Source organism: Glarea lozoyensis (genome assembly GCF_000409485.1).
Source record: "Glarea lozoyensis ATCC 20868 chromosome Unknown GLAREA16, whole genome shotgun sequence".
Lineage (NCBI taxonomy): Eukaryota > Fungi > Ascomycota > Leotiomycetes > Helotiales > Helotiaceae > Glarea > Glarea lozoyensis.
The window spans coordinates 265,585-293,016 of record NW_007360990.1 but is presented as its reverse complement, the minus strand read 5'-3'; the positions used below and the strand labels follow the sequence as shown (position 1 = coordinate 293,016).

The 27,432-nt window shown below is 46.8% G+C and overlaps 10 protein-coding genes across 10 annotated transcripts; 5 read left to right on the top strand and 5 right to left on the bottom strand.

Annotated features, from left to right (window-relative positions):
* Positions 1 to 311: 311 nt before the first annotated feature.
* GLAREA_07377 (uncharacterized protein) lies at positions 312 to 1,834 on the bottom strand (the record flags this gene model as incomplete). Its single annotated transcript, XM_008082065.1, has 3 exons — positions 312 to 885; positions 933 to 1,513; positions 1,751 to 1,834. 3 exons carry the CDS (start codon positions 1,832 to 1,834, stop codon positions 312 to 314), a joined length of 1,239 nt encoding a protein of 412 aa, XP_008080256.1.
* A 2,664-nt stretch (positions 1,835 to 4,498) lies between these two features.
* On the top strand, positions 4,499 to 6,466 carry GLAREA_07376 (uncharacterized protein; the record flags this gene model as incomplete). The annotated part of the gene is made up of 4 exons (XM_008082064.1): positions 4,499 to 4,820; positions 4,885 to 5,302; positions 5,354 to 5,591; positions 5,642 to 6,466. The coding sequence occupies 4 exons, from the start codon at positions 4,499 to 4,501 to the stop codon at positions 6,464 to 6,466; spliced, it is 1,803 nt and encodes a 600-aa protein (XP_008080255.1).
* Positions 6,467 to 6,789: 323 nt separating this feature from the next.
* Positions 6,790 to 8,116, bottom strand: GLAREA_07375 (uncharacterized protein; the record flags this gene model as incomplete). The annotated part of the gene is made up of 2 exons (XM_008082063.1): positions 6,790 to 7,639; positions 7,692 to 8,116. 2 exons carry the CDS (start codon positions 8,114 to 8,116, stop codon positions 6,790 to 6,792), a joined length of 1,275 nt encoding a protein of 424 aa, XP_008080254.1.
* Positions 8,117 to 10,503: 2,387 nt separating this feature from the next.
* Positions 10,504 to 12,311, top strand: GLAREA_07374 (Heme-dependent catalase-like protein; the record flags this gene model as incomplete). The annotated part of the gene is made up of 2 exons (XM_008082062.1): positions 10,504 to 10,590; positions 10,650 to 12,311. The coding sequence occupies 2 exons, from the start codon at positions 10,504 to 10,506 to the stop codon at positions 12,309 to 12,311; spliced, it is 1,749 nt and encodes a 582-aa protein (XP_008080253.1).
* Positions 12,312 to 13,736: 1,425 nt separating this feature from the next.
* Positions 13,737 to 14,884, top strand: GLAREA_07373 (Pectin lyase-like protein; the record flags this gene model as incomplete). Its single annotated transcript, XM_008082061.1, has 2 exons — positions 13,737 to 14,673; positions 14,727 to 14,884. The coding sequence occupies 2 exons, from the start codon at positions 13,737 to 13,739 to the stop codon at positions 14,882 to 14,884; spliced, it is 1,095 nt and encodes a 364-aa protein (XP_008080252.1).
* A 547-nt stretch (positions 14,885 to 15,431) lies between these two features.
* Positions 15,432 to 16,373, bottom strand: GLAREA_07372 (uncharacterized protein; the record flags this gene model as incomplete). Its single annotated transcript, XM_008082060.1, has 4 exons — positions 15,432 to 15,664; positions 15,695 to 15,755; positions 15,804 to 15,941; positions 15,990 to 16,373. The coding sequence occupies 4 exons, from the start codon at positions 16,371 to 16,373 to the stop codon at positions 15,432 to 15,434; spliced, it is 816 nt and encodes a 271-aa protein (XP_008080251.1).
* Positions 16,374 to 18,544: 2,171 nt separating this feature from the next.
* GLAREA_07371 (uncharacterized protein) lies at positions 18,545 to 18,954 on the top strand (the record flags this gene model as incomplete). Its single annotated transcript, XM_008082059.1, has 2 exons — positions 18,545 to 18,867; positions 18,915 to 18,954. 2 exons carry the CDS (start codon positions 18,545 to 18,547, stop codon positions 18,952 to 18,954), a joined length of 363 nt encoding a protein of 120 aa, XP_008080250.1.
* Positions 18,955 to 19,705: 751 nt separating this feature from the next.
* GLAREA_07370 (uncharacterized protein) lies at positions 19,706 to 21,379 on the bottom strand (the record flags this gene model as incomplete). Its single annotated transcript, XM_008082058.1, has 1 exon — positions 19,706 to 21,379. One exon carries the CDS (start codon positions 21,377 to 21,379, stop codon positions 19,706 to 19,708), a length of 1,674 nt encoding a protein of 557 aa, XP_008080249.1.
* Positions 21,380 to 21,627: 248 nt separating this feature from the next.
* GLAREA_07369 (PH) lies at positions 21,628 to 23,591 on the bottom strand (the record flags this gene model as incomplete). Its single annotated transcript, XM_008082057.1, has 2 exons — positions 21,628 to 23,402; positions 23,453 to 23,591. 2 exons carry the CDS (start codon positions 23,589 to 23,591, stop codon positions 21,628 to 21,630), a joined length of 1,914 nt encoding a protein of 637 aa, XP_008080248.1.
* A 613-nt stretch (positions 23,592 to 24,204) lies between these two features.
* GLAREA_07368 (thiamine diphosphate-binding fold (THDP-binding)) lies at positions 24,205 to 27,406 on the top strand (the record flags this gene model as incomplete). The annotated part of the gene is made up of 2 exons (XM_008082056.1): positions 24,205 to 26,815; positions 26,868 to 27,406. The coding sequence occupies 2 exons, from the start codon at positions 24,205 to 24,207 to the stop codon at positions 27,404 to 27,406; spliced, it is 3,150 nt and encodes a 1,049-aa protein (XP_008080247.1).
* Between the last annotated feature and the right edge of the window lie 26 nt (positions 27,407 to 27,432).

Genomic DNA, 27,432 nt, shown 5'->3' with positions numbered 1-27,432 from the left:
AAGTAAAACCCCTTGAAAAGAAAATTAGTGAGACTAGACACCCAACCCAACGTGTGATGAAAAACGCCAAATTCTAACACACACACACACATTAGAGGGACAGGAAGAAGAACTTCAATCGATTACTCTACGGGACTTTCAGAGTGTAAAAATTTCAATAAAACCCAGAAAAGAACTATTTCACAAGATACATCAATACATGACTGTACATAACAATTAACAAACATCGCTCAATCGCCCAAAAGGTATCATTCCATAAAACACATCATTCGTACAAAGCATCCAAGAACACGGTTCTGTATATCTCGCAATCACCTCGAAGTACTAACCTCCCACTGTCTCGCGACCCTAATCTCGCCCAACAACCTCGCCCTCTCAGGCCTCTCCACGCCCTCCATCCTCACAATCCCCTCCTCGTCCTCCTTCCCCAGATCCCTCAGCTCAATACTCTCATCCCCATCACTCTTATCATCCGAATGCAGACTATTTTTACTCCACTTCCCGCTTTTCGACTGGATGTCGAGTTTATCCACGTCTCGCCCCGCAATGATCTTGACGTCGTTTTTCCAGTCGCCTTGTGTGGCGTCCCAGCCTACCTGCACTTTTCTAAGTCGACCCCCGGAGCCGCCTGCTTCTTCGCCCGTGGCAATAACTTCCCATTTCCATTTGCTCTTTTTGAAGCCACGGTCACGGGTTAAGGAGATGAGAACTACGGCGTTAACGATGAAGGTGCTCCAGAGGATGTCGATCGAAGCGAGAAGACTGCGATGAGCTTGGTGGTCGGAATTAGGATGGGAAGATGTTTGTATTATGGCGGTTGTTTGATAGATCGTGAAGGCTACTGTGAGGAGTGGTAAACCGAGACGAATGGTTATGGATAGTTTTCTTGCGTTTGTTAGTTTGATAAAGTAGAAGACTTTCGGTGTACTTACTTCCAAACTCCAAGTCTAGAGGCTAACACTGTGGGAAGTGGGAAAATAACCAGTGCAGTATTGGTGAGACCGTTCAAGACCCCATTGGTGATAGTAAATGCATAACCACTTCTGCACTGAGCACCCGGATCTGGCGTCACTTGCCAAAGATGTGAAAACGGTTGACAAGGAGCGAGTATGCTAATCACCACGCCCAAAAAGGTGGCTACCAATAAGCCATTGAACAATTTAAAAGATCGATCATGTCGGTTCCCGTTGGTGGTCGTGCTAGCCGTCAGTTGATTCAGAAAGGTACTGGTACTGAACTTCAGAGACCACAGATAAGCAGCGTAAAATATGCGCGCAAGAAGGACGAGCTTGCTTCCCAACTCGCGGCGGGATATAACACTATCCGATGGAGGCGATAGAAACTGGGTGTTGTTTGTTCCGTACAGAAGAACGACGTGTACAAACGCCTGTCGTATTAAAAGGGGGATTATTCCTAGGGTGACGAGGGCGTCTTCTCTGTAGAACTTTTCTGTGCGTACATAGCGGCCGAATACACGAACTAGAATGACTACTATTGAGTATATTGTACACCACTATCATCACACTTTATCAGTATAATTATATGAAACATACACAGGGTTGGGTAAGGAGATGCCTCTCCGTTCAAGACACTGTCAATTTGAAATGCAGGTGATTCGCAGCCTTTTGCTTTAAAAGGTTGCAGGTGAAAGTTGATCAATGAATACAACAGCAAATTAGGAAACCTGGGGAAGTGGAGAACCGAGTTGATCTCATGTAATTGAAGCTCAAAGAACGAAAGAATTACGTACCCAACTCATGAGAACCGTAGCCTTGTCATCTCTAAATGTCCGAAAGGCAGGTGCATTCCCTGCAACACCATCATAGATACCCATCCTGTTCCTCTCTCATTCCAGATACTGAGGTTAGTTGTAATTGAACATGAAGTTGAAAACGTAGTTTTCTAGTAAAAAACAAGACGAGAAACCAAAAGTGACCGACAGCGTGGGAGGAGGCGAGCTGAGACAAAATGACAATCGAACTTTACAAAAGCCCCTCTGATAGTCGGATAGCGGTAAGGCTGGTATTGGGAGACAATTCAGACCCTTGCTGCCTAGAACCACAGCTTGTCCACACCAAGGGGCTCTCGGTTTGAAGATGTTAATCATAGAGACTAGCGTCCCGGCCTTGACCAAAGATCGCCTCTGCACCGCGACGGGATATTTTCCAACGGTGGAGCCCCCTGCTAGTTAGTAACTGAGAATCGTAAGACGTCCGATAGAGGAAAAGTAATACGGGCAGTTAGTCTGATAGGTTGATAATGCGAGTCTGCATTGTTGCCATTATTGATCCCATGTGGCCCATAGCACGTTCCACATTATTGATAGGAAGCTATTGGTGCGTATAGGACTTCTTGCGCAGGTGAAAGGGGGGTTTGTTGGTAACCTTTGCGCTGTGGTCAGCGCGTGTTTCCGATAATCGGTGACCAGGAACATTTTCTCGTTGGTTGTACAAGATTGACAGGATATGCAGGAACGAATCCAAATACCAAAGAGTCTTACCGGTAGAATCTCTAAATCATGCTATGCTGACAGATTTGCCCACAAAACGAGTGGCTAAATGTTCCCGACAGATAAAAAAAGCCGTACCTTACCTTTTCGGCAGAATTGCCCTGTAGCCCCTTTTACATTGTTGTGAGGCGGCACAAGAAGGACCGATGCTTCGGGACACAATTTGAGGGCTGTGTTGATAACCTCGCGGAACTGTCGCAGGACTTGATAGGTAATTCTGCATGAAGTGCAAGATGACAGCATGTGAGGCAGTTGATGCCGTGCCGAAGTACAGCTGCGGTGGTTGATACTCGCTTCAGAGCAACCTTCGAAGTGATAGGTTCTGTCCAAGCCATCTTGTGGGGTAAGTTTCCCAATTGGACGCTCTTGGCTAGACGCAATCCTCACAACCCTATCGATCCTTCTTGTTTGCCAGGCACAACCATGGAAATTGCTGGGGTAAAACAATGTGTGGAACTTTCTTCAAGGAAAACATTCAGGGACGGTCCCTCTGGCACACGCGGCGTTTGACAGGAGCTTTTTCGGTTAGAAATCTCAGGTGGAGTGAGCCTATTGAACCAACCTCCTGAGACACTCAGAAGGTTAATCTGGGCTCGCTTCTCTATATTCCGAGTCGAATCAAGACGTATCAATTCCGGTGGCCAGCCGCTGGTGGGATAAAAGGTGATCTGTCTGTTGACCACCTTCCTATTTGGAACTCAACTCCCGGCTCATACCCACTTGGCCCTCGAAGCTCTAACCTAGTCCCGCCTTCACTATTCGGCAGCGGCCGGATCGATGTCACGTTCTCATCACAGCCCGTTAACCTCTCAAACCCAAATACCAAAAGAAAGGGCTCGAAGCTCTCACAAAAGAGGCAAAGATAATTGGAAAAGCGCAACCTGAACAATGATTTGTTCGACGCCTCAGAGGTACTTCGTCCACTCGGGAGGCTGCTGGAGGGTTACATGTGATGACGCGATAGAGGCGAGGCAAGTCGATCGCATTTGTTCAAGGGCCTGGCTCTTTCTCGCTTAAATTTACTGGGTCAAAAGGGCTGAGAACGGCAGCAGGTGTGCGACTAACAGTATATTCTCGAAGTCAACGCTCAAGAGGAGAACATTATTGTATTCGAGTCTAGTGGAAAGGTCCGTAGTCGAAACTCAAAATCCAAATGGATATCTTCCGCTTCAGCTTGCTCGACATGGCAATATACGCAGTAATTGTTGCTGGGTTCCGGGTTTCTTGTGAAGGCAATTCCGGCTGTACTACTGTGTTGGAACAATTAATTCAAGTCTATCACTTCTGTGATATTCTTAGCTTCCACCAAATCTCAATTCACTTTCATGCTGTCTCAAAGGACTGCTCATTGCAACTGCCGCACACATTTGCTGAACATTCTCGACTATAGAAAAGGGGGTTGGCTATGCAGTCATGTTGGTGATATCTCAAACATCCACTTCTGAGACGGAGCACGGGGATTAACCGAGACTCAGTGGTCCAGAAGGTTGATTTTCGCCATCGCACAACTTCTAAATCAATGAAGTGCCACCTATCGGACTGTGCTATCTTTACTCGGTTTATGCGAGTACGGAGCAAGTAGTAGTGCGTACCTAGCGATATTACACGCGACCACACACCCCTCACATGATTATACAATGCTTCCCCATCTTTTCTTTCTCGTGCTAGTCCGACATTGTCGATCTCCGGACACACCAAGGACCCTTATCTTTTGGCAGCTTCACGTTCCGAGGTTAAGCAGTGCGTTTTCTCAACAGTTGGCACGCTGCCAGACTTTCATCCTTCCATATTTGTTCCATCCCACGCTGGGAAGACGCCTCCAAACGCCTTTCACCTGCAAAAGCACATCCCGACAAGCCAAGGACATCAAACAGAAAACGCCATCCACCCCGGGACCTGTCACACCTGCCCCATGAGCCGGTGCATGGCTAAAACCACGACGCCACGACCACACCTTGATTTTGTACATCTACCACGACTTCCCGGACCATGTCAGGAGACCTCAAACTGGATGACTTCAAGACCTCGGTCAGAGAATTGAGTATGGATAACAAATCGTATACGGGGTCTTCGTCGACAGTTTCGCCTCTGTTGACCAGACCGGCTGGAGCAAAGGTTTTTACGTCGAGAGTGTTTGATAGTTTTCGAAGTGGCCCATCTAGACCGAATGTATTGCCAGCGAAACCGTCCGTCGAACATGGAAGGAGATATTACGACAATGAGACCGCTATTTTCAACACCGCTAATTCGCCTCTAAATCGCACTCTAAAGGGGAGGCATCTTCAGATGATAGCAATTGGAGGTTCAATAGGTCGGTTACTTTCAGGGCTTTGGAACGGTAACGAGATTCAATGTACTGACATACTTCATTGTAGGAACTGGATTATTTATCGGCACTGGTCAAGCACTTGCACAAGGTGGCCCGGCGTCACTTCTAATTGCTTTTATCCTGATCGGCGCTGTATTATATTGCACAGTACAAGCCCTTGGGGAAATGGCTGTGACTTTCCCAGTCGCCGGATCCTTCTCAGCTTTCGGTACGAGGTTCATAGATCCGGCTTGGGGATTTGCGAGCGGCTGGAACTACGCAATTCAATGGTTATTTGTAATGCCATTGGAGATTATGGCTGCGACTATCACCTTGGAATTCTGGGATACTGGTATTCCGGCCTGGGCTAGCATTACCATTTTTCTGGTCCTGATTGTCGTGATCAATTTGGCACCAGTAAAAGTCTACGGTGAAGCGGAATATTGCTTCAGTATCATGAAAGTCACAGCAATCATTGGATTTATGTAAGTATTTGGACGAACCTGGACTTCGATCAGGCACTAACGCTTTTTCAGCATACTTGGAGTGGTGATTAACTGCGGTGGCGGTCCAGACTCTGGCTATATTGGTGGCAAATATTGGTCAAATCCGGGAGCTTTCAACGACGGGTTCAAAGGCTTCTGCAACATCCTCGTGACAGCAGCTTTCTCCTTTGCTGGAACCGAACTTATCGGTCTTGCTGCAGCCGAGACTCATAACCCAAGTAAATCGCTACCATCCGCCATCAAGCAGGTCTTTTGGCGCATTGCAATTGTAAGTCTAAGTTCGGTGTCTCAAGAATGATAAACTAACATGATATTTAGTTTTACATAATATCAGTTGCCGTCATCGGCCTTCTAGTACCATACACAAGCCTCGAGCTAATCAGCCGCAACGACGTCGACTCCAAAGCCTCCCCATTCATCATCGCTATCAAAGACGCCGGAATTCAAGGCCTCGACTCAGTCATGAACGCAGTAGTAATGGTAGCCGTTCTCAGCGTAGCAAACTCCTCCATGTACGGAGCGACTCGAACGCTCGCGGCCCTCGCCGAACAAGGACAAGCACCTAAGATTCTCGCGTACTACGATCGACGTGGACGGCCTCTCGTCGCCATCCTTCTCGCTTCCTTCATCGGACTTCTCTCATTCCTATACATCACACCAATTCAAGGCCCTGCCTTTACCTGGCTCCTCGCGTTGTCCGGTCTCTCGTCTATCTTCACATGGATCTCGATCTGCTACTCCCACATCCAATTCCGGCGCGCATGGGCAGATCAAGGAAATCTTCTCGACGACCTAATCTACCGCTCGCCAATCGGTGTAACCGGGTCTTGGGTCGGTCTAGTCTCCTTGATTCTCGTTCTCGTCGCACAATTCTGGGTCGCAGTGGCCCCCAGTGGTGGATTCGGTCGCGAATCCGTCGCCGAACGTACGGCGGATTTCTTCGAGGCGTATCTTGCGTTCCCTGTGGTAGTGATATGTTATGTGGTTTACAAGTTCTGGTATAGGACGAAATGGGTTAATTTTAAGGATATTGATTTGAAGACCGGGAGGAATGAATTTGAGAGCGAGTTGATTAGGCAGAGATGGAGGGAGGATAGGAGTATGTGGCCGAGATGGAAGAAGGTTTATAAGACCATGTGTTAGAAAAGGAATATTTAGTGTTTTGATAGTTTCAATGATACCCGACCATGAATGACGATTATTAAATTTTCATAAGACTTTCCAGCTCAGCTGATTAAATGGAAATTTCCTGGCTCTGTTATGACCCATAAATTGCGATTCGTGATACAGGAATGTCGCAGCTAGTAGAAGAAAACAGAAGCACCCCGCGTGGAAAGCCGTCAAAAACAGAATTCCTAATCCAAATATCGTACATTGCCCAGCCTCGCATAAATCGCTTCCAGAGAACCTTCATATTAAAGATTAGACCTCGTCGGCTAGCCCTGAGATCAAAGCGTACATCCTTCCTACCCTCCGTTATCCATTTCCGTATGATCACCACCAACCTTGACAACACTATCCTCATCAATCTCCCCAACAACACTTCCTCTCCACTGCCCAACCTCCGTTTTCGGCAATAACTTATGATTATCAGTAAACCCACAATCACTGATCATCACACCAGTTCGGGCACTCAGTGCCGGCAGCGGAGATTGCGAGAACCGCTGAATCTCAGGCTTCTCAGCCGCCTTCGCAAGGAGCAGATTCGCGTATTGGCGCTGCGAATTCGGCGTCTGACTGAGCGTTCTGATGAATATCTCGAACGGGTCCTGCGTCACGCCGTAGTGGTCGTTTTGGATTTTATTTCCATATGCCTGCATTACGTCGAGCATGGTGTTGCTGACTTCGAAGATCTTTTCGAAGATTCCCATGCCGTGGACTTCGATGCTGGTGGTTGGGAGGGAGGAGATGACGCCTAGAAGGGAGTGGGCGATTTTGAGGGGGTAGCTGAAGGTCATGCTTTCGTTTGAGGCGGTGGAGGAGAGGAGACCTTGGCGCATGGAGGATTGCCAGACGATTAGTTTGAGCCATTGTTGGGTTACGAGGATGTCGGCTCGTTGGATGTCGGTTAGTGATAGTTGGGCTGGGTGAGATAAGTTTAGTTGTTGTTGGAGTGCCGTGTAGATCAGCGTCGATGCAGGGGCATTGGATGCTTCGTTCCATGAGTCGACGAAAGATGAGTTTAGAAGGTGGTAGGAGTTTACCAGATGCAAAAAACCCTCGTGTATCTCTGGGGCTTCGTAATCGTGAACAGTGTTGGGAAGGTTGGGCGTTTTCTGCAAAGTGAGTGGCTTGTGGCGTAGGATGGCAAATGATCTTTTCGACCGGTTAGTTGACAATTTTAGATCTGTCTAAGAGGTCTGCCTACCTTTCTGTCACGTACAATATCCAAAAAGTCCGACGACGGCACAAAGCTTCTGCTGGAGGCAATGTGGCATATGACTTCTCATCATGCAATCCAAGATCTTGCCCCATCGTCATTGCTTCTCTTAGATAATACCACGATTTACGCGACTGATTGAGTTCAAAAAAAGCTGTTGATACAAAGTATGATGATATAACAGCCGCAAGAGTTCTATCCTCCACGAAGTCATAACTCTGCCGAATCATGATACATTCATCAAGAAAAAAGCGCCCAGCGGTTTCCCAGGAAGGAGGTCCCGGTGCAACTATACTCTTCCCAGACATATGAGTCGATGTGAGGGCGCAAAGCGAGTATAGCCAGTTCTTTTCTGACTTGTCCAATGTTCGGCTAAGCGAGGCTTGAAGTGAAGGTAAATGTACGATAGGCATTATGGGGTAAATGTGTTCCGTGAAGAGATCCAGGCATGTTCGCATGAGATGAAAGTAGCTTGGACTAGTTGGTAGGTACTGATCACTCGTGAAGATAATGCTGGGTTCTTGGGAGAGATAGGATGCATCGCTCACTATTGGAAGGCATTTTGCTCGTCCCGCCGTGTCCACATCATCAGAGAGCCACAACTTAATGCTTCGATAGTGTTAGCGACATGGTGTGTGACGTTGAAAAGAAAGATAAGTTTTATAGCTTGTAGAAGAAGTCAAATGGAGTGGAGTGGAGTGGATGTAGGAAAGAGACACTTCAGTATTCTGGAGGCAAGTCTCATCGCGGGTGGTCTTCTCAGTATTATTTGAAAGCATTATGTATCTAGGACTATATCCACCGAGAATAGCAAAAGCCAAGCGTGCGTGGAGTCCTGAAAGCTTCGCTTTTGCAGAAACATGTAGAGAATGACTTGCTCCACAACCAAGAACTAGATAAATGTTTGAATTTATTATCGAAGAAATAAACGACTCAATGGTTATAGAAGAAACATCTGGTTACTCACGACAATGGCCTAGTGCTGTGGCTTCCAGCCAAAAAGCCAGTATTGGACTCTGGTTGTAATGATATTGGTTTCACATCATCCTCGTCCTTGGCTCTTAGTTCGTTTATGACTCTCCCGGTTCCTCTCTTTGGACCGCGTCTTCTTGGGACATGATCTCTTTTACAAGGAAGTGAAGCACTTTCACATTGTTGGCAAGGGAACTTGCCATCGCATCGAATGCCTGTATTAGTCAGTTGAAGTTCATTTCTTGAGCTTCTGCAAACACTTGTCCAGAGGCTAACGCTAAATAATGGGAACTAACGACGTCTTCGACAATGATCACAGACTGTTCTTTGTTCTTTAAGTGACTTGTTATTAACAGGGCTGACTTCTGGAGGCATCCCATCTGCCAGCTCATGACGCTACCGAGGCAGCATAGAGAGCTTCTTAGCGTTAGAAATTATCAGAAATGACAATGAAAATTCCTCCGAGAAATTGAGTGATGTGATAATTCGGAGGTTCATGTTGCCTTCTGGGATGAGAAGAGGTTTAAGCCGATGGAGCAGTCTCTTCGAAAATGCGGGGTTAGTCTGGGCGCTAGGCTCGCTAAACGGGGGGGAATTCCCTTTACCGTCCGTAAACCTCCCCCTTTTTCTTACCCCATCTTTTGACACCTGTCTCCGGCTGGGATTATAACTCTTGCCAAATTACAACATCTTTATCAGCCATAATATTTACGCCAGGAAGAATGACTTCTGCCAGAGATAAATGCTGACAGCCACGGTACTTGAAGAATTCCCTTGAGATTCAGCATTGGCGAGTTTTCACTACCCGTACACACCTAGGTAGGTGCTTTTTACAGCCTTTTAAAGAATGCCAGTTGATTCCGTATCATTTAAAACACCACTTTTGAAATAGAACTCGAAGTTCGACCCATTCTCCCTCACCTGCAGTCAAATAATGAGTAGGCTAAGCGAGTTAAACCGGTCACGTGATTATACATTATGGATTTGAAACGCAACGAGGTGACTACCTAAGTAATGTTCATTATAGTGAGTGGTGTCTCAAAATTAGAAAGATCTTTTATTTCTGTGCGAATTCGCATTTGCCACCACAAGCCACACTATAAAGAATGAAGGTTCAAAGGATCACGTGGCAAAAAACAATTGATGCCCCAGGCATCATAGCTGGTCCAAGGTTCTTGAGGCCGTCATCGATAATTTGAACTTTACAACTCGGCAGTTACAACTCGTATCAGCAACAAGATTCAAAGAACGTGAATTTGAATATGAAAGTATAGCCTGCCCTTTCAGTTTGCCCTCACCGTTGTCAATTGCTCATTCAAGTTGAAATACTCCTTTCTCCCCTATTCTATTCGGAATAATGAACCAGTCCGGGTCATGATTCCATCCAGCCACCGTACTTCAATCGATATAGAGAAGGCCGAACACAAGCCTATACATCCCGAGGAATCTCCTGCCCAAGAGGCGTTCTCTCGACTCTTCTGGAGCCGATCTTGGTGCATTATTAACAAGAGTCTTAGTAAGGATTTGAGCATATTTGATTTGTTAATAGCCAATGATACCCCCAGTATATCATATGGTTCAGAGCTGGTGTCACCGTTAGACTGGTGTTACTAAATCAGAACGCTCTGGTTCCGCGTCACCGTTAGTCTAAGAGCACTTAGCCAATCATGGAACCCCCAATCATCAGCTATGAAATCATCATCCTTGTTAGAAACGCGGGGCAACCGCTCATATATAAGGAGAATACGCTGTCCATCTAGGGGTTTCTTTTGTCAATCAAAATTTATTTCAAGAGTTATAAATAATCAAAACTCTAACAAACTTCATTATGTCTTCCAAGCCATCTTCAGGTGATCAGCACCGCGACTACCTTGACGACCGTCATGCTAAGTCTCAGGATACCGTCTACACCACAGTAAGTTCGCCTCCTGGATATATACCGCTTTTGAAGACTGGTAATTAACAATGTTATAGTCCAATGGCGTTCCTATGCCACATCCATACGAGACCCAGCGTATGGGTGAGAACGGACCTCTACTACTCCAAGACTTCCACTTGATCGACCTCATCTCTCATTTCGATCGCGAGCGTATTCCAGAGCGAGTTGTCCACGCCAAGGGAAGTGGTGCCCATGGTGTATACAGAACCACCGAGGGTTTAGAGGATCTATGTATGGCAGATATGTTTAAGAAGGGCAAGGAGTGCCCAATCTCAGTCAGATTCTCCACGGTCGGAGGCGAGTCAGGATCTCACGATTGTGCTCGTGATCCTCGTGGTTTCTCTATCAAGTTCAGAACTGATGAGGGTAACTGGGATCTGGTAGCCAACAACACTCCAGTCTTCTTCTTGAGAGATCCAGCCAAGTTCCCTCTCTTCATTCACACACAGAAGAGAGATCCATCAACTCACCTTACTGGTGCTGATGACTCGACCATGTTCTGGGATTATCTCTCCCAGAACCCAGAATCTATCCATCAAGTCATGATCCTTATGGGCGATCGTGGTATTCCAGATGGATATCGTCACATGCACGGATACTTGGGCCACACTGTTAAGATCGCCAACAAGGATGGCGATTGGAAGTACGCTCAATTCCACATGATCTCCCAGCAGGGAACCAAGTTCTTCACCCAAGAGGAGGCCGCAACCAAGTCTCCAGACTACAGTCAGAAGGATCTCTACGAGGCCATCGAGAAGGGCGACTTCCCAAAGTGGTCTCTTGAGGTGCAGACAATGACCGCTAAGGAAGCTGAGGATTTATGGGAGGAGAAGAAGATCAACGTCTTCGATCTTACTCACATCTGGCCACACAAGGACTTCCCTCTCCGCAAGATCGGTGAGTTCGAGCTCAACGAGAACGCCGAGAACTACTTCGCCGAGATCGAGCAGATCGCTTTCAACCCAGCACACATGGTTCCAGGTATTGAGCCATCTGCTGATCCAGTCTTCCAATCCCGTCTCTTCTCCTACCCAGATGCCCACCGTCACCGTATCGGTGCCAACTACCAACAACTCCCTGTCAACACTCCAAAGGTCAACTACCGCATGGGTAACTTCCAGCGCGACGGTAACATGGCTTTCTACAACCAAGGAAAGCGACCAAACTACCTTTCGTCCATCGAGCCAATGCACTTCCGCGAGCGAAGCGTCAACTTGGACAAGTTGCACGGCCATTTCACTGGCAATGCTGTCACTTTCTTGTCTGAGATCCGCCCAGAGGACTTCAACGCACCACGCGCCTTGTGGGAGAAGGTCTTCGATGATGGAGCCAAGGAGCGATTCATCAAGAACGTTTCTGGTCACATGAGCACTTGCCGAAAGGAGGAGATTATCAAGCGTGAGATCGCCATTTTCCGTGAGGTCTCCGAGGATCTTGCCAGCCGTCTCGAGAAGGCAACCGGTATCAAGGGGTACGATGGTATCTCCGAGTTGCAGTTCAACGGAACGCACAACGGAATGGCCAAGGATAAGAGCAAGCGTACTGCCAATGGCATGAAGGGCGTGACTCTCTCAACTACGGAGAACAATGGCGCGCCTACTCGTGGCAGCCACGGCGAGTGGTCGAAGGGTACTTCTACCAATGGCAAGGCCAATGGCAACTCGAACGGTACCAATGGCAAGACCAACGGTCACTAGTTGCGTCAATGTGGTTTTCTAGCCCAGTGATGGCTTTCTTGTTAGCGTTTATCTGTATATAGAATGAAACGAGTCTCTTTTGTGCTTACCCCTTTCAACTCCTGTGATCTTCCTCTTGCTTCTGTGACTGCGCATTATGTCCCGAATTTTACTTCGCCTTCCAACCTTTTCCTTTCCAAAAAACACAAGTCATGGCCGGTTGGAGACGGGCCTCTGATACACACGTCAATGCCTCATCCGATATCTCTCAGACACCACCCGTTGTTCCATCTCTCAAACTTTGCCGAAAATATGCCTTTTCCATCATCTGATGACACACTTCGAGAAGGACAACATTTATATTTTCCATGAACATGTTGCCTCGAGATGTGGACAATGATTAGGGATATACCCAGATTGCTAAGACTGCTTTAAGCTTGGCGGTTACGCGTTGACTTGAAACGAAGGCGGGTTGATGGGTGACGAATAAGCGAGGGGGTGGATTTGCGCTGGGATGTGGAAGGAGAGTGGTTTGCTTTTGGTACGGATATTTTTCCTTTAGGGGATTTGTTTCGATATAGGATATCCAGTTCTTCTCTTCTGGAGGTGTTTCGTTTGCTGTTGTTTATTTGAATGGCTCATCTTAATTGGAAGTTGTTGAAGTGAAAGGTCACGCTTTTCTTGTCGGCAACAAGCGATTTTGCTTTTTCTGACATGAGGCGTCATCTATCATCCGAATAACGTCCTTACTTTCCGTCACAAGGAGCATAAAGTCTCCCGCCTTCAATTCAATCACTCCCAGATAGAGTGTTTGAACCTTAATTCCTCCCTACGCCAAGAAACCCCAATTTATGCACTGGCCCGAGCTCACTCCCGTATCTTCGATCCACGCTCCAACCCAACGTCCTTCTTTCTTTTTCCGCGTCTTTCTTCCAATTGAAATTCATCGTCCACTATTTTGACCCAGAAGATTAGACTAGGTCAGCCGCAGCTTCGAACCATCTCATCTACCACAGTTTCGTTTTGAAGACGAAATACCGGGACGACCTCCTTTACACCAATCGAATTGCGCAATTCTACTCATGGATTTCCACAATGCATTTCCACAATGCTTGTGTAGATCCATAGAGCACGAACCAATTCGAACTCTTTCAGGTTGTTTCGAAATAGATTGTTTGTATGGAGTAAACTACGATATGGTAACTTCAACGATGGATCCAGTCTCAACGTCGCTGTTATGTAGGAAAGGGGATTCGATATAAGTATATCTCATCTGTCCTACCAGAAGTTCCTTCTTCACCCACATCATCTTCTTCATTCTTTCATTTGAATCATTTCATACCCACAAGCTCTGCGAGCGTAGCGATTTATATCTTCTTGAATACTTTGCTGAGCATTGCTTATACACTCACTTTTCCAACATCCAAAGAAATCTTTCAATTCAAAATGAAGTTCTCCAACGTTCAACTCGCCATCTTGGCCTTTTCTCTCGGTGTCTCTGCCGCGCCTTCGAACAAATACACAGGTGCCATCTTCGCCAGAGAATGTGACGATGAGGTTACCAGCACCGCCGTATCCTCTGCAACCTTCACAGCTCCCGTAAACCTCGCTGCTGAGACTAGCGAAGCAACCACCAAGAAGGCAAGCAAGACCTCAAAGGCTAAGACAACCAAGACAAAGGCCACTGAAGCCACAACAGCCACCGATGCTGCAGACGACGCTGACGACGTTGATGCTGATGTAACAACCACAAGCAAAGCTAAATCCGCCAGCGCAACCCCAGCAGCCAGCGACGCTGCATCAAGCAAAACTGGCAAAGCCTCCTCAGCAGCAACGACGGCATCCCCAACAACCGGCTCATCCAGCGGTTCAAGCGGCGGTTCCTTACCCGCTTCATCCGGAACCTCCGTCCTCTCAGCCGCGCAAACAATCGCAGCAGGCGGCTCTTTCGATGGTGGAATGACGATGTTCGACCGAGGTGTATCCTGCACAGGCCAAGCCGAAGGCGGCGACTCAGATGCTGTATTCAACATCGAAGAAGGCGGATCCCTCTCAAATGTCATCATCGGGCCCAACCAAATCGAAGGTGTGCACTGTCAAGGTGCCTGCACTCTCACAAACGTATGGTGGTCTGCTGTCTGCGAGGATGCCTTCACAATCAAACTCCAGGACGCCGGTGCAACGACAACGATCAACGGTGGAGGAGCCTTTGGAGCCGAAGACAAGGTCATCCAACATAATGGCGCCGGAACGGTTGTGATTAACGACTTCACGGCTGATACGTTCGGGAAATTGTATAGATCATGTGGAAACTGCAAGGCTTCTAATGAGAGACATGTGGTGATGAAGGGCGTTTCTGCTAGCAACGGGGATATTCTTGTTGGTAAGTGCTTTCCTGATCTTGAGGTTACTAGGATTTATACTAACGAGATCTAGGCATCAACTCCAACTTTGGCGATACCGCTACACTTGATGGATCTAAGATTACTTCTGTCAAGACCGTCTGTCAGGAGTTTGAGGGAACAACTCCCGGCAATGAGCCAGCTACCGTAGATACCAAGACTTCTTGTCTCGGTGCTGATGGACAGTTGTAGATCCCAGGGGTGGGTGAGATGTTTCTTGTACAAATATAACGATGTGTAGTTTTCTGGTGTACATTCTTTTGGGAGACATTCGGCGTCCTGAGTATGTTCCTTTGGGTAGGAAACATGGAAACGGGGGCTGGAAATCCTTTTGCCTGGAGTTGTTCTTGTAAATATATATTTTCAATCCATCATGCATGGTTCAAATTTGCTGCTTTGCTTTTAGTGAGACCCAACCAAGACACATATGTTACTTTGCTCGGGGATGATGTCTTTCAAGTGTGGAAAGTATATTGCGGAGGGGCCAGTAGGCACATCAGAGTCTCCGATCTTAGATACGACCTAGAAGTCAGCTTCTGGAAGGCATCTGGTTAGCCAATTGAATAACTAATAACTAGACACGTAGTTTTTGGCGATGTACATGTAGTCTGATCAATTGTATCTTTGTTGAGCCTCAATCTAAGCTATTGTTCTGTACATTCGACAAAAGTGGCCTTGCCCGTTAACAAAAAAAGTGTAATCTCTGTTGTAACAGTGAGCTTGCTCCATCTTTCAACATTTAACAATCCATCTCGACATCACCATCTCCATCTTTCTTGCCTTCGTTATGCTCTTCTTCATTATAATCTCCGTCATATTCTTCGTAGTACTCCTCATGATCGCCGCCGTCCTCATAATATTGATCCCCATCATCTCCTCCGTCGATGGCCATACCCTCCATTTGCTCATCTATATCGTGAAGTTCATCCTCCGGGTACGTCCCTCTCATCTCGTCGAATGAAATAAGCGAATCTGTCACATAATTTTAGGCTAGATTTGGACCGTAAACATCCTCGATTTCCTCGTAGTTCATATATTTGGGGTTCGCATTCTGGATTTGTCTCTGCGGGAAGTTAGAAGATGGAGGCAAAGGTGAGGGGGGAAGAAGTACCTCGACGTCCATCTCTGGATATTTCTCCTTCTTGGCTTGCCAGTACGGCTCAATCCAGCGTTTCAAGTCATTCTTCCGCTGCAGGCCTTTGAGATTGCTCTTCAGTGCATTGAGTGGGGCCAAGTCTTCGGCAAATCGCTTCTAAGAGTTAGCACGACAGATCGAAGGAGTATTCAGAAAGCCTACCGAATTGAATGCGTTATACATGAGATCTTCCTTGCGATCCATGAGCTCTTCGAAGGTTTGTGACTGGAGGCGATTGCGATTTTTAGATCGGGGGTCGTAGGATTCCCACTTCTCCAACAAAACCTTCCACCACAAAGCCTCCATACGTATACGATCAACGGGGACCGTGTTGATTTGATCAACGTTGTGAACAAAGCTCTTGTAACCAACCTTGAAAGTGAAGTCGAAGAGGTTAAATTTGTGCCATTTGGGGTGGTTGATGTGTGAAACGTCCGTATTCTCATACATACGGATGAGGTTATTTCCGTCTGCATTCAAACGGCGTGGCCGCTCAGCAAAGTCTGAGAGCTCGTAGTCTGTGATCTTTCGGTCTGTGGCAGCCATTTTGGTGCGATTGGGCGGTGGGGGGGATGGATGTGGTGATGTTGAAGAAGAAAGAAGTGGTGCGAGAGAAGAGAAATTTATAGGCGACGCTCAGAAAACCTGCTCATTGATTAGGCAAAATCTTCAGGCATCCAGGCGAAATTCTGTAGACTTCAGCTTCGTCTGTTTTGTTATTCACTGGGTGTTTGGTTATTCACTGGCGAATCCGTGACCCTCGAGTTCACGTGCTTATTCACTGATAGCTGGAGGCAAGTAAACGTTGTGGACAACTTGACAAATGATGGAAATCAAGGAGATGTACAGAACTACAAAGATGATACTTGCTCAGGACAATTGACGAAATATCGTACAATTTATCTGATATTTTGAGTAAATGAGTAATTCTTGGGACGAGACATTGTATGTTTCATCAACTATATTGAGCAAATAAAATGTCTCTAAACTCCCCTTGAAATACTTCAAGATGAGAGCGTCTCTGTGTAATTTACAATTATCCGAATACTGTCTCGTCTATCTTTCTCGCTTGCATTTTAGGTAGTCAGTTCTTGAAATAATCTAAACGATTTATGTATAATGCTATAGTTTGTCTCGGTATATGGAGTGCTACTTTCCTTATTACTTATTAAAACCAGAAATCAAAAATTACCAGTAGAGAGAGTGGGAAGCGACAATGTCTTTTACAAAAAAAGAAAACAAAAAAGGCAGGAAACTTTGAGGAAAAAAAAGAAGAATTGGAGAGTTTTTTCGTATGGATGAACACCATATTGAGATGCTGGATCATTATATATAATCACAGCCTTAAGATCCGTCGCCCACACAAGTTTAAAAGACTTATTAGTCAGGTTGATCAGGCCATAACCATAGACGGTCAGTCCCAAAAGGATTGCTGCTAGAGTATTAAACGATCGGTTAACGGAAAAAGAATCATTTAGCTTTATAAAGCTTTCATTTAGATGATTGGCTCACAATAATCCGGGTAAACTAAATGGAGAGGGGCCGAAGGATAGGCGTATTCACTGGAGATGCTGAAAGGGGTTGTTGTCACCTTCGAATTTCCTGAGTGGAGTCACACAGCGAGGTCACAACATGAAGAGGAATCTAAGGAAATTTCAGAACACTATCGCAACACACTGTAATGAACTGAGAGTTCTGCAGCATCCAATACACTGATTATGGAATTGACCAATTCCACTTTTATTCTAGTCCAAACCTCCCAACTCGTGAAACTGATCAAAATCGCCAAAAATTCATTTGACTACTATGGGGCATTTTTCATTTCGCAATATATTGTAGGTTTTAAAACGGGGAAGTATGCATTTTCGACTATCTATTAGTATGTTCATATGCTATATCAAATACAACTACAATTGCCGTAGCTTTTTATGTGAAATTAAAAAAAAGCCTCTTTTTATCTACTGCTAAAGAAAGGTTTACTTTCACGATTTCACAACTTTCGTACAACAATTAGTTAATTACACGTCCTACTCAAAAATTATAGAGATTTGATCATTTGCTCATAGAATTGGTCGTTGCCATAGCTAAACTCGCCAATTCCCTAATGGCGAGTTAAATGCTGCACATCTCAAGACACAATCTCAGCGCACCATAATGAAATGCCACTTCTTAGTTTGCATTCGCCCAGAAGACATACGTTGATTTGAAACTAACAATTGGTTGGAACTCTTGCCTTTCGGCGATACCATTGGAATGTATCAAGCACTACCAGTATTTGACACAATTCTCTGCGTCACCACTAATTACGACCAGGACTCCAGTAACGAAAATGAACCACACAGAAGTTATTCTCATCACATTAGGCTAGGAAACCAAAAAAAACGTCAACATTATTTGGTAACCTGTTATCGAACTTCCAAGTCTTTCGGCATGCAGAAAGTTTTGTCAGATAAATGGCAAGCTGACTCAGTTCTGGGTATTCATTCCCGATTCAAATCCCGGCTATCAGCTGTAAAATTCCAAGTATATAAGAATTTAACGAATATCTACATCCAGACCTCTATGCCCCAGACTAAAGAGTTTCAAAGTAACAAGTCTCCGATTCGAACCCCCATGCCCTAATTTTGCCTCCAATAACTCCCATAACAACAAAAGCCCAATTCCTCCCCGTCCTCCACTGCCTCTGGGACTCCATCCACCACCCCTACGAACCCTACATGAATCTCGCCTGCCCAACCCTCTCCAACACTCCTCCCCGCGCCCCCGCCGCCTTCGACTCCTCCCTCGACTTCTTCTGGGACGCCCACATCAACGACGGCTCCTCAAGCACCTGGCTCGCCGTCTTTGACGACGCCGGCAAAGTAGTCAGTGGTGCGCATTGGCTTTTCTATCCGGACGGCTCAGCCTGGGTAAAGGGCATTCCAGTGGTGGATACGACGTGGCATCCCGAGGGCGAGGGACGGGAGTTTGCGAATTGCGTGTTCAAACTTCAATCAGATGTATCAGGTCAGAGGGAGACGGATGGTGAGGCCTTATGCACGTGAGTTACCTATCATTTCAAAGTCGTGACTCCAGCTGATCGTTTAGAACTCGATCTGATGTTTACATATCTGAAAGAGCGGAATAAGGGGTATGCGAGTATGTTTATGGAATGGGGGATGAAGAGGGCAGGGTAGATGAAACTTGAGGTGTTGGTTGAAGCGAGTAGAATGGGTGTGCCTCTGTATAGAAAATTTGGGCTGAGGACGGTTGAAGTTGTGTATTGATACTGACAAAGAGGAACCGAGTAACACGTGGCAGAGGCTGGGGTCGGATCTGGGGAGTTTGTCGATTTGGTGGATGTGGAAACCCGCTGAGGGGGTGTACGAGAAGGGGAAGACTCAGCTACCTTGGGTTGATGATCCGGTGGGTCAATAATGAAGAATAACAAAGAACCTGACGACGGTAAAGGCTTGTCGTTGGTTGATCAAACAAGATTTTCCTTGGTCAATCTGCCAAGTAAATTGCATATGCAATAAAGCGTTCAATATTGTGATTGCAACGATCTGTAGAAAGTGATTCCTTGAATGTTCGGGATGGCTAAATGCCTAATTACCATGTGCTGTCTAAGGACCTACTCAAAGTTCTTCAACATATAAGGATCACTGTTGTATAATTTAGCTGATGTAAGAGCTCAGCCATGGTCATCTTGCGAACTACTACATCTGCTTGAGATGTTGAATTAGCAATTGAAAATTACCAGATTGAAAAATGCAGGTCGGGATAAAAGACTTGCAAAATGATACAAACACGGACAGGCCAACAGGCTCAACAACACAGACGTATTCCTAGCCCAGTTCCAACACCCTTTGCATTCCCTGTCACCAAATCCCAAACTCTCACAACGCAACCCCATAAGTCCCATCAAGAACAACCTGTCTAGGAGCTAAATACGTTCTCGGATTTTCAAAATCACAAGGACCATCGAGATAACGAAACCCAGCGTGAGGAAGCCTGTAAACGCCCATATCAGATCTATTTCGGTCGTGGCTATCTTCGTCAATATCATATCCGCAGCAGACGAAACACAGGCATGCCGCACCGTTGTACCAAAATGTGTCTAGTTTCACCACCACTTTATCAATTGCGCATTTCCAACACCAGTTCTTGGCAGAATGAGGTCTTCGGGGCTCTGGATTGGCGCCACTCATGAGATGATCGGTTGAGGAGTTGGAGAGAGCACTTCCAGCCATGCCTTGCGCTACGACTGGACTGACTTCCAATGATGGACGGGCGGAAGGGACGTCATTGTGACACGGTGACCCTTCAATATTTGGCTGCGTAGGAAGATGGCTTTGCCGAACAGTTGAGTATGGAAGCTCCATTCCACCGCGCTCGGTATTCGTGCTCCTTGAGAATGGATTGTTGAAGCGTCTACTTGAAGATTTCATGGCTGCCCTTCTTCCACGACGGTGAGGACAAGCAGCTTGCGGAGACTGAACCGTTGCGGTCTCTGGGATTGAAGTAATAGGATTAATAGCAGAGCTACTGGTGGCTTCAATTGCATTCCGAAGCATGTTCTGTTCAGAGTCTCTCGCTGTCGCCGAGGCCGTAAAGCGTACGCGATTCATCGCTTTTCGCCTGCCCATCAAACGAGGGTTGGCACGTTCTAATGTGTTTGCTATAGGGGCGCGAGTGAAGGGGTGTTGATCAATCGCCGCATATGAACTTCGTGGAGGTCGGAATCGAGGTGGAGGTCTGTTAGTAGACCCATATGGTGGAGGAGGATTACTCGAGGACGGAATGCTCATAGGCCCTGAGAGTCCAAAGAATCTTTGGATGGCATTCCGTTGGCGAGTTGCTGTGCGCTGCGGTTGCCCAATGACTTGACCAGCAGTCCACGATGGCATGCCCGGCGGAGTAGAAGGCCGGACAATTGGTGCATGTATTGGTTCTTTGGGCTGTGCGTATATCTCATGTATTGAAGGAACTGGGCTGCATTTCTTGCTTTCAATGTTGTGGCAGGCATTATGATATGACAGCTTGATCGAAGCTAGGTCATCAAGACTCAGAGACTGCATCCGTCGGGGGACCTTGGAAAGCTCGAAACTATCACTGTGCGTAAGAGATGCCATCTTGCGAATGTGATCGACCGATTTCGGGCGAGCAAGTGATCTCATTGTCTGACAACTCTTTTGCTCTGTGATTGTGTCTAACATCGTGCCATTGCCGTAAAGAAACTCTATGTCCGGAATGGTAATGGAAGGTGTTCGTGTGTCTCCACCTCGTACATTTTCGTCGATCAAGCGTATAGAGGGCGACTTCGGGACAGTTAATGCAACAGGATCAGGTTTTTCGGTGTTTTCCTCGCTGGCGGAATAGTACTGAGCATCGTATATAGAACTATGAGGACTGAATGCATCGTCTGTCGAGTCCGATAGAAGAACAAAAGAATCCTTTCTGCGGACTTTTCTTCTTGGTATCGTGTTTGACGACAGACTTCTGGGGATCAACGGGAGTCGAGAAGGACTGCCAGCGTCTTCCGTCTTTGAGGGAGTAATTGTAGATGTCATAACGACTAATTGATGAGTAATAAAGCTGGGAGGTATATTCAAACAATGATTCCAAAGCAGAACCCAGAATATGTCGTCGGCATCAATAAAGATTAGAATTGGTGTGGTAGAGAAGAAGAGAGGGAGGCAGATCTAGGTGAGCATAAACACCCGAGCCCGTAGAGTACTTTCCATTGATTTTTGACGGAGACCATCGTCCCTTCCCCAAATTAACGCCGTCGCTATGATTGATGATACAGTTTACAAAATCATGATACCTCTACACCTTCTGCCTGCAAAGCCCGTTTATACTCCGCAGTGGCCTTTTGCAATGTTCTAATGGTTGGCTCCATCATCTCTATTACAGTCTTCTTTCCGCCTTCCACCGAAGTTGGATTGAACTTGAGCTTCTTCCCAGTCTTTTCAAAAACATCTCTGATATGTTTTCGCTTTTTACTAATGAGCTCTTCTCTTTCAGCCTCAGCTTCATTAGCCACAGCATTTATTCGATCCATAGCGCGTTCTAATGTCTCGACCATTTTGGCTAGTTCTCCGGCACGGTCCGGGTCACCCGAGAGAAATACAAGCCAGAAGTGATGCAGAAATTCCGTCGTCGTCGCGTGAGTCAATGTGATTCTTTCAAACATTCTCTGAGATAGACCAGAAAGAGATGATTGTGCGTCAAATCCATCCGTCTCCAATCGACGAGCTTTGACTCCTTCCATGATTTGTTGAGTGGCATTTTTCATGCTGAGCTTACTTCCAACATGGGGAGTTTTGGTCTCAGGTTCGTCTTCCGGATCGCTGTCTTCAATCACTCCTATAGCAGAGCTAAGGTCTAGCCCTCTCCCATCTCTTTGACCCATTGCTCGGGGGTCTACGTCTGAACGCATTCCTGACAAGACTTCAGCGGGTACTTGTTTAGAATACAGCGCTGCATCAGCGGAAACTTCGGTTTTCTCGTTCGCAAAGAATTGGCTTTGCTCTTTGATATTGAGTATGATACGATTCTCCGCGGAATCTCCTTGCAAATCGCGCAGGGCCAGAGTATTGAAGGTTTCTTCGTCCATCCCGATAGGATTGGCTGGATCGATGTCCGATGGAGCGACGTGTGCCATGATCTTTTCGCTAAGACTGTTGAGTGTTCGTACGATGGGCACTTTGTCTATGCCACCGGGTCTCATAGTGAAATCTGCTCGGTTACCCCCCTTATTACCACCCTGATTTTCTTCATTGCCTTCGAGATCAATAAAGTGTGGGATGTGTAAGCCAAGAAGTTTCGCATCGGGACCGTTGTTATTTGCTGCATCTAGATATCGATCGAACGTAGGGTCAGTTGAATCTGTTGTTACTATCCTTTCTCCTTTCAACTTCTTGAAAAGCCGGCTAAGAAAGAACCTCGACCAAAAGTCCATCTCGTTGAGCTTGGGAACATTCTCATCATAGACTCGCTTGACCAGTGGATGCTGGCTGAAAATAAGCTGAACCTGCTCGTGGGTGATGTTCATTTTGAGTTCCCCATCGACTTGCCGCGGTTTCACAGCCGAAAGGACGTTGTAAGAACCTCGCTTTTGATTAGATTCGACCGCATGAGCTCTGAGAATATTCGTTCGGGTAGACCAGAATTGTGAGTTGAACTGAGAATTTGATATGGTATCCGGCTTTGTCCGCAAAGCCTCCATATACGTACGATGCAGTGCCGGGTCTTTCTTCATGAGTGACTGCTGGAGTTCAATGTCAACCTTCAATGCACTGTCATCATACCATTTGGCGGACACCGAGCCATGCTTTGAAGTAACAGCGCTTGCCATGGCCATCGCTGCAGATACAGGAGTGCTGCCATTCGCTTTTGGTGTGTTGGAATCAGCCATCTTAATGGCATTTATCACCGCGGTCAAAGCATCTTTGATAGCATTTGCTTCTCCTCGCGGGTTAGCTGGCGAGTTGAATTGAAATAAATGAGTTGTTGCCTCGGCAGCACCAGGTGATTTTTCAAACACTTTCAACATGACTTTCGGGGCAGTCTCCGGGGTCTGCTGAAGATCTAAATGAAGTTAATATCCTCAGCTGCTTAGCACACAGGTTTTTGCCTACTAGTGATATCTCCAATTGCGATTGCGACCGTGTTTCCTCCATCTCGAGGCAGCCATTGCAAAAGAGACTTGTTGGGTGTAATGCTCAAAGTTCCTTCCTTTTTCTTATAGATGGCCGAGCCTTTTGGAAGATGTGACATATTCAACGAGTGTTTATTTTATGACCAGCATCTAAACGCCAGGCGCTCTGCGAATAACACTGAGGGTGAAGCAATGGTGATGTCTGAATGTGCCTACCAAGGCAGGCAATCCCGAGGAAATCTCAAATTGAACTCAAGTTCTTTGATATTCGAATAAAATTGACCCAGTAAGATTGCAATCCTCAATAACCCAAAGCCCCCTAGTGCTGGACCTCTGCGCGTTCTGTCGCCGTTGCTCTACCAAGATACGATGGTGAAGCTGTTGATGAGGAGTCTGGAATGAGTCCAAGGGTCGGATGCCTCAGATCGCCACGCTTGAATCGCTGGTCGGGCCGCTCGCCGGGTCCGGCACGCTCCACGCTTACTCAGCCTTGAGAGGCAATTTTAGCGCGTTCTGAATGGCCGGAGAAAATAATCCGTCATCTGGCCTTGCATGTGTGTTGCCCTTCCGAGTTCCTGTTACATTTCCAGATCTCCAAAAAAGACTTACTCCGCCTTTCTTTTTCATCAATCTGCCTCAAGCACTTATAAGCTTGCGTGGCTTGGGTATCTTCGAACCCGATCATCTACCTTTTGTCGTTTCTGACCTTTCTTTACTGTATTGGCCGGCACAATGCTCAGAACCTCCTTACGACAAAAGAGCAGCCAGCTCCTTAAGGCCGGCTGCTCAGCTCGATCCATATGTACCACTCCTAGAACACCTCTAAGCTTCTCGAAAAGCTGCAAATCCTCCCTCTCCTCGAAACGAAACCCCTTACCTGGACTGTCGCAGAAGCGATATGCTGCTGCTGTCGCATCTGCCCCAGATCCAAATGACAGCTTCCTGTCCGGAAATACCGCAAACTACATTGATGAGATGTACATGGAATGGAAACACGATCCTAAGAGTGTCCACGTCTCATGGCAGGTTTACTTCAAGAACATGGAAAGTGGCGATATGCCAATGTCGCAAGCTTTCACTCCTCCACCTACGCTCGTTCCAACGCCAACTGGTGGCGTAGCCAGCTTCATGCCAGGTCTAGGCATGTCTGCTGGGGAAGGCTCGGATGTCACAAATCATTTGAAGGTTCAATTGCTCGTCCGCGCCTATCAAGCTCGTGGTCATCACAAGGCGAAAATCGATCCATTGGGTATTCGCATTGAGGCCGAGCAATTTGGGTACAGCAATCCAAAGGAGCTACGACTCGAGCACTACCAGTTCACTGAGAAGGACCTCGATACGGAGTACACACTTGGTCCGGGTATTTTACCAAGATGGAAGAAAGAGGGACGAGAGAAAATGACTCTTCGAGACATTATCGCAGCTTGCGAGATGATGTACTGTGGCTCGTATGGAGTCGAGTACATCCACATCCCGGACAGACATCAGTGCGATTGGCTCCGAGAGCGCGTCGAGATCGAGACACCATTCAAATACTCAATTGATGAGAAGCGCCGAATCCTTGACAGGTTGATTTGGAGTTCAAGTTTCGAAAGTTTCTTGGCGACGAAATACCCCAACGATAAACGATTCGGTCTGGAAGGTTGCGAAACTTTGGTACCGGGAATGAAGGCACTCATCGACAGAAGTGTTGACTATGGAGTCAAGGATATCATTATCGGTATGCCTCATCGTGGGCGTCTCAACGTCCTCAGTAACGTCGTCCGTAAACCAAATGAGTCGATTTTCAGCGAATTCGGTGGGTCTGCTGCGGCAGAGGACGAGGGATCTGGAGATGTTAAGTACCACTTGGGAATGAACTTTGAACGACCAACTCCTTCCGGCAAACGCGTCCAGCTTTCGTTGGTTGCCAATCCTTCGCATTTGGAAGCAGAAGATCCAGTGGTGCTCGGTAAAACCAGAGCTATCCAGCATTATAACAATGACGAGAAGAATCACACAACTGCGATGGGTGTTCTTCTTCACGGAGATGCAGCTTTCGCTGCTCAAGGTGTTGTCTACGAGTGCCTGGGATTCCATTCTCTACCTGCTTACTCTACTGGTGGTACCATCCATTTGGTCGTCAACAACCAGATTGGTTTCACTACTGATCCTCGATTTGCTCGCTCTACCGCTTACTGCACAGACATCGCTAAGTCTATTGACGCGCCAGTGTTTCACGTCAATGCGGACGATGTTGAGGCGGTCAACTACGTCTGTCAATTGGCAGCTGACTGGCGTGCCGAGTTCCAGAAAGATGTTGTAATCGATCTTGTCTGCTATCGCAAGTACGGTCACAACGAGACCGACCAGCCTTCTTTCACCCAACCCCTCATGTACAAGAAGATTCAAGCACACCCGTCTCAAATCGATCTCTACATTGATCAGCTATTGAAAGAGGGTAGCTTCACCAAAGATGATATCGAGGAGCACCGCAAATGGGTCTGGGGTATGCTCGAAGACAGCTTTGCTAAGAGCAAGGACTACAAGCCATCCTCCAAGGAGTGGACAACATCAGCGTGGAATGGATTCAAGTCACCCAAGGAATTGGCCACTGAGGTCCTTCCCCATCTACCAACCGGTGTGAATCAGAAGACTCTAGAGCATATCGGAACTGAGATTGGTACCGCTCCAGAAGGATTCAACGTCCATCGCAATCTTAAACGTATTCTCACCAACCGCATCAAGACTGTCAATGAGGGAAAGAACATCGATTGGTCTACTGCTGAAGCCCTTGCCTTTGGATCCCTGGTCAATGAAGGTCACCATGTCCGAGTTTCAGGTCAAGATGTCGAGCGTGGAACTTTCTCCCAAAGACATGCTGTTTTCCACGACCAGGAGAATGAGAAGACATATACACCACTTCAACACATCAGCAAGGATCAAGGAAAATTCGTCATCTCCAACTCCTCCTTGAGTGAGTTTGGTTGTCTCGGTTTCGAGTATGGTTACTCTTTATCATCACCCAATGCTCTTGTCATCTGGGAGGCTCAATTTGGTGATTTTGCCAACAACGCTCAATGCATTATCGATCAATTCATTGCCTCTGGTGAGGTGAAATGGATGCAAAGATCTGGTCTGGTCATGTCACTGCCCCACGGATATGACGGACAAGGACCTGAACACTCTTCTGGTCGTATGGAGAGATATCTTCAATTGTGTAACGAGGATCCTCGTATCTTCCCATCACCTGAGAAGCTTGATCGTCAACACCAGGACTGCAACATGCAGATTGCTTATATGACTGAGCCATCCAATCTTTTCCACGTCTTAAGGAGACAGATGAACAGACAATTCCGAAAGCGTAAACTAATTCCTCTACATTGTCATGATTTGTCATACTAACATTGTTCTAGCGCTCATTATCTTCTTTTCCAAGTCTCTCCTTCGACACCCTCTAGCACGTTCACCAATCGAAGAGTTCACTGGTGAATCTCAATTCCAATGGATCATCCCCGACCCAGAGCACGGCAAAGCCATCGAGGAGCCAGAGAAGATTGACCGAATTATTCTCTGTACCGGTCAAGTCTATGTTCAACTCCACAAATACCGTGCTGAGAAGGGCATCAAAAACACCGCGATTACCCGTATCGAACAACTCAACCCCTTTCCATGGCAACAACTCAAGGAGAATCTGGACAAATACCCTAATGCCAAGACCATCGTCTGGGCTCAGGAGGAACCTCTCAATGCCGGAGCCTGGTCATTCACTCAGCCCAGAATTGAGACCCTGTTGAACAACACTGAGCACCACGATCGCAAGCACGTTATGTATGCTGGTCGTAACCCAAGTGCCTCGGTTGCTACTGGATTGAAGGCCAGTCATACCAAGGAGGAGGCTGAGCTTCTTGAGGTTGCTTTCACTGTTACTCAGGATAAGCTGAAGGGAGAGTAGATTCAGTTTGAACTTCAAGGGTGTGA